This window comes from Oryza glaberrima, chromosome 2 (assembly GCF_000147395.1).
Source record: "Oryza glaberrima chromosome 2, OglaRS2, whole genome shotgun sequence".
NCBI classification, from domain to species: Eukaryota; Viridiplantae; Streptophyta; class Magnoliopsida; order Poales; family Poaceae; genus Oryza; species Oryza glaberrima.
The window spans coordinates 18,108,797-18,114,227 of NC_068327.1; the positions used below are offsets into that span (position 1 = coordinate 18,108,797).

General features: G+C 51.8%; 1 protein-coding gene across 1 annotated transcript; it reads right to left on the reverse strand.

Moving 5' to 3' along the window:
* Positions 1-1,330: 1,330 nt before the first annotated feature.
* Positions 1,331-4,038, reverse strand: LOC127761198 (bidirectional sugar transporter SWEET15). The gene is made up of 4 exons (XM_052285447.1): positions 3,775-4,038; positions 3,141-3,177; positions 2,309-2,681; positions 1,331-2,205 (listed from the first exon to the last, which is right to left on the reverse strand). The coding sequence occupies exons 1-4, from the start codon at positions 3,827-3,829 to the stop codon at positions 1,711-1,713; spliced, it is 960 nt and encodes a 319-aa protein (XP_052141407.1). The 5' UTR covers positions 3,830-4,038; the 3' UTR covers positions 1,331-1,710.
* Between the last annotated feature and the right edge of the window lie 1,393 nt (positions 4,039-5,431).

Here is a 5,431-nt window from a genome sequence, read left to right on the forward strand (position 1 = left end):
AAATAGAGGTTGTGGGAACAAATTCTTTCACATATGTGTGTGCTATGATTTGTTTTCTTCCTCACCAAAACAAATCTTGTAATAGATCTAACGATTCAAAATTATGTGAAACTTACATAGAAGTTACTCTGTAGTTACATGCAAGTTACAGTGTAATTATAAGTTACAGTGTAATTACACTATGATTGTACTATAATTATATCTGTCAAATTTTTAAAAGAAAATTTGTCAAACAGTATAGGTAGTCCTATACGTAAAATTTAGCGATCTCGTGCGCTGAGATTTTTCCGAACTGCAAAAGAAAAAGAAAAACGGAGGAAAGGGCTTCGTACGTCGGCGTCCGGCATTGGCACGCCATATGTGCGGGGTGCCGCGCGCTCTAGCACCCATTCAGACGCCTCTCCCGTTCCCTGCCCTCCCCCTCCTCCCGCGTTGCAGGATAAACCAAGCGGCGCACGCGCCGCGGTTGATTCTCGCGGAGCGCGTGCATAATCAGTCCGTGTCATCACCGACTCACCGCGCGCGCTGCGACGACGCGACGCTGTGTCTTCCTCCGCTTCTGCACACGGCGCGCGGAGGGCTGCTTGCTATTGCCGTCTACGGAGTAGCTGAGCCGGTAAAAAGGGGAGCTGCCAGCCTTTTTCCAGATTTCGCTTTGCACGGGTCACAGTCTCACACACACACACACACGTCGTGTCGTCTACCGCGGCCTGCAGGCGAGGGCGCTCGACGTGGCGCCCCGTCTCGCCCTTCGTACGTATCCCGGTCTGCAATAGCTGGGGACGCGCCGGTCACATGCGACCATACTATGCACGCATGCAGTGCAGCTGCACACCACCACCTGGCGCGTCTCGTCTGCTGCGCCGCTCGGTTCGGTTGAAACCGATCGATCGAGCACGATAGCTGAGCTAGCTACAGACACCGGTTCAGTTCCTTTCGATCTCAGACACGTTCAATAGCCCGCAGAGGACAACACCGTCTCTGTGTGTGAATGTGTCTGTGCATGCAAGGCGCGCCCACGAGGAGCGGAGAGCGCGTGTGTTGTACGTGCAGCCAAGGCCCAAAAGCGAGGAGGGGATCGCGGTCGCTACCTCCTGCTTCCGCGGGGACACCCTTGTCCGCTTCTGCACGCCTGCATATGCCGCTGCCGCCTTATTTGATCGACCTCCACACACTTGTCCCGCTACCCTTCGCGTGCGTGCACCCACCGCCCCGCTTCGCGCCAACGCTTTCGATTCCTCTCTCTCTCTCGCTCGCCATTTTGCTATACAGCTCGTTGATGTGAATGTAAACGGTGTCGCACGGTAAGCTGAGAGACTGGAAAATCATGTTGCAGTAAAATCCAAATTTTATTATTGAACTGCATGAATCGAATGAAGCTAAGCAAGAGCATCGACGCGACAGGCCGGTCGATTGCACACCCACACCCTTCACTCCCCCCTCAGTAGCTAGGTTCACAAAACACGCATGCACTCGGTCGGTCGGTCGGTCTCTGCATGCAAGCAGGACGAACCAGGCGAGTCACGCGCCAATACAGTCCCTACTAGATCTGGCCGGAGTACTACTGTACGTACTAAGCCAAGAGGTGTCTCACCTAGTAGCTAGTACGTACGCGATGAACATGTGTTCGTGTTTATGTTTGTGTACCACCAGCTAGCTGGCTATACCTCACATGAGAGAATTACTACTAGTTCTCTAAACTTAATCAGACTACACTTCCACAACAATGGCCATGTCAGGCTTGATGATCTGCTCCGTTCTGACCATGGCGTGATCGCCGTCACCGGCCATCTCGTCCGTACGGTTCGTCTCCTCGTCATCCACCTTCACCTCCACCACCTCCGGGGGCATCACGTCGTCGATGGGGTGCACCTCCGCGCCGCAGCTGATCCTGCCCTCCGGCGCCGCCGCGACGGCGCCCTTGGCGACGGCCTGCACCTCCTTGACATGCTCCGGCAGCTTGATCTCCAGCCCGGCCGCCACCGCGGCGGACGACGACGACGCCACCAGTGGCTTCTTGCTCCGGTACGCCATGTACAGCGCCATCTGCGCCACGCCGAACACGAAGCCCAGCACGTTGGGCAGCGCCACGAACACGTCCTTCTTGAGCAGCCCGTACAAGAACCAGATCACCGCGCTAAGCACCAGGAAGAAGGATAGCGAGAATGGCATGAACTCCACGCTCTTGGTCCGGATCACCAGCCTCTGCAAAACACACCAATCATCAGAACCTTGTCATCAGCTGCTGGTTGATCGATCGAGCGATTAGTTAGCAAGACATCAAGATTGCATTCGTTTGCTAGCTTACGATGATGCTCAAGGGAGCGGCGAAGACGCTGAGCGAGACGGCGACGCAGATCCAGCCGAGGACGTGGACGCGGAGCTCGCCGCGGGAGAGCAGCAGCGTGACGAGCGCGATGACGCCGAAGAGGCCGATGTTGAGGCCGAGCAGCATCTTCACTGTGAGCATCCTGGCGCTCTTGGGGGCGTAGGCGAGGTACATGGCGAGGTAGACGGTCTCGATGACGCACCCCACACCATTGATGGTGACCAGCAGCTCGGCGCCGGACTTGACGAACGCGTAGTACATCCACAGCATGCAGCTGAAGAGCGTCACCACGTACGGCGTCGACTGGAACCCCTCCGTCGACTTCTTCCGGTACACCCGGTAGAACGTCGGCCTGCACGCCAAACGCACGCATGCACACACGGTTAAGTTATTGTTCAACCTGCTAATAATTAGTTATCAACAAACTAGCTAACAGCAGTTTCTTTCGTCTGATTAATGGAAGTTAAACTCATGCTCGATCTGTGTCGTCTCAATAATGGAACTACAACTGCCTACAAGGACACACACAATTACTCTGCTAAAAGTGACGTGCTGAGAGATTTTTTTTTTCTTTCCACCTTCAGCTGACTATTGTGAGAATTCATTAGTAGAAATCTTCAGAGTTATGTTGCCTTCAGGTGTATGCTGAATTCTAGAATGGTATAGATGATGGTGACTCTTCATGTGTATCATTGACATGTGTGATGCTTTTTTTTTTGTACATACTGAACTAGTATTATTATTTTAAAAACCTAACGAAACAATGTTATGCATGTGCTTGATAAAAATTGAAGCAAGTTGAGGTGCTTACAGTGGCGAAAGGAATACCATTAGTGAGATTAAGTTACCTGCAAAAAAGATCAAAGGCAGACACGGGTTATCAGTGATGTCAGCCAATACAAAAGAGAGAGAGAGAGAGAGAGGCAAACAGAGAAAAGAAATGCATGGTGCATGGTAAAAACTAAAAAGAGAAAAAAATAAGGTGTGTACGTTTCTAACTAACATGCGTGATGGCTCCCTTTCTCTGTTTGGAGTAACTATCTGATTAGAGCCTAAAAGTTTTGTTTAGCAGTTCCATTTATTCAGAACAGAAACACTAGTTCTTTTTTTTTTGTTCAAACACTAGCTTTGAAAGATATTGAGGAAGACACACTGGAGTACTAATTAAGGTGACAGAAGCAACAAAGGAGATTATTGATCTAGTTAACTAAGAAAACTTGATTCCAATGGGTGTTTTACTGCGGTTTTCAGGGACATTGCTTGTGCGGTTGTGGGAATTAAGATCGATACATGCTGCCATAATGTGTCTCCAACAATATGGGAGAACATGCATGCACGGATTAATCAAATCAAAGGAACAGAGTAAGCTAATATAACAGCTAGAAAGACCACCATATGCATGAGATGAATGCAGCATTCATGAGCATGTTGATGCCTGTATGTACCTAAGATGCCAAAGGTGAAGGCCCAAGTGCTGCGTTCCATGGACATGAAGGCCATATCGATCTCCCTAGAATTCTTCCTCCAACAAAAAAATCTGAACAAAAAAACTTGATACTAGTATAGATGGTAGCTAGCTAGCTAGCTGAGCCTCCCTTCTCCTCTTGCTCAATGGAGAGATGCAAAACACACTGAGCAGTCAGTGGAGAAAGGAGGAGGAGCTATGTAATTAAGCTAAGATGTGGCTTGGGTTCATGGAGAGCCTTGAAGGCAAGAGAGGCTCCTATATATAGGGAGAGAGGTGAGAGGAGGAGGAGAGATGCTGGAGAAAGGAAGAGGTGTGGCAACAGCCAGCATAAGCATGTGGGCCCCCCACGGGTCGATCATTGCACACTGACCTGACCTGTCGCGCGATGCGCTTGTGGCGGGTACGTGTAGCATACGTACCCTGCTGGAACGGGAAAACCTCACCAGACACCAGCCATGGCAATATGTTGTGCATGTACAGTATGTAGTAACGTAGTCCTAATGTATCGAGGGGCAATAGGTTTTTTTCAGGTATGTGCGTACACACTATGCCCGAAGAGAGTAAGCCGTGTTTAATGGCGGCAACGCCCTGTGACATGTCAAACACCAAACCTGGAGAGGCTTCCGTGTTAAGCCCCCCACAGTATCCCTGGCCGTTTCCACCTCTACTTTCGAGAGGCTCTGTGTGCAGTGCGATTCGCGGTGGGTGATGCACCCAGCTGTTTGACATGCAGAGCTCTCCCCCGATGTCACCGGGTGCCTACTTGTCCTGCCTTTTTTTTCGTTGCTGCAACGGCCGGGCTCTCGCACCACGATAGATTTCTGCGAAAGATACGGCAGCACGGAGAGGGACGCGTCGCGTGCGCTGCAACCTGCATTGTGTGCTCGTCACGGTTGACACAGCTGACAGCCCAACATTTTTTGTACGTAGCGCGCCCGCGCTGTCATTCGAGACTCACCGCGACCGTCCGTCCTTCCGAAAAATCTTTCCACCAGCTCGCGCGCGCGGCTCGTCCCGGCCGGCCGACGCGGTCACGTGACGCGTACGTAGCTACTATAGCTTACTAGATCGGTGTGGCTTGCTTGGTTGATTGCTTTCGTTGCGCGGCGCGGGCACCGTGTGTGTGCGTACGACGTCTGTTCGATCGGGGCCGGACGGAGCCAGGCTTTCGGGAGTTCGGCGGCCAAGGGCGTGCCGAACCGAGCGAAAAAAAGGCCCAGGCGCTCTTTCTGTGCTACAGATCCGTCCCGCGCCCGGATGGTTAACTCAACGCTAGGGCTACCTCTCCAACTGATCCCAGAAGCTTCTCGACTCTAGGTTTCAAATGCTCATCAATCTCCATCGGTGGATCAATCTTGGCTTGCTTTGCGTAACTCGTTTTGCGTGTTGTGCATAAGTGGCAAGATTGAACGTTAACGAGGAAAAGCCTCGGCCTTTTTTTCTCGAAATGAACTGCGATCTTGCGAGCCAGGCTAGCATCGCGCGACGGTTCGACGCTTTTGAGGTAAAACCGCGGCGCAAGTCAACCAAATCATTGGTAGAGGGCTCCACAAATGAGACCACGTCGACGTCGATCGATCGATCGGACTGACGAGCAAGCAAGCAAAGCAGAGCAGCAATCTCTGCATCCGGCC

Coding starts and splice junctions, on each gene's coding strand:
- LOC127761198 (XM_052285447.1), bottom strand. CDS start 3,829: ATGGCCTTCATGTCCATGGAACGCAGCACTTGGGCCTTCACCTTTGGC. Junction 2,682..3,140: donor ATGGTATTCCTTTCGCCACT/GTAAGCACCTCA, acceptor TTTGGCGTGCAG/GCCGACGTTCTACCGGGTGT. Junction 2,206..2,308: donor CCGCTCCCTTGAGCATCATC/GTAAGCTAGCAA, acceptor TGTGTTTTGCAG/AGGCTGGTGATCCGGACCAA.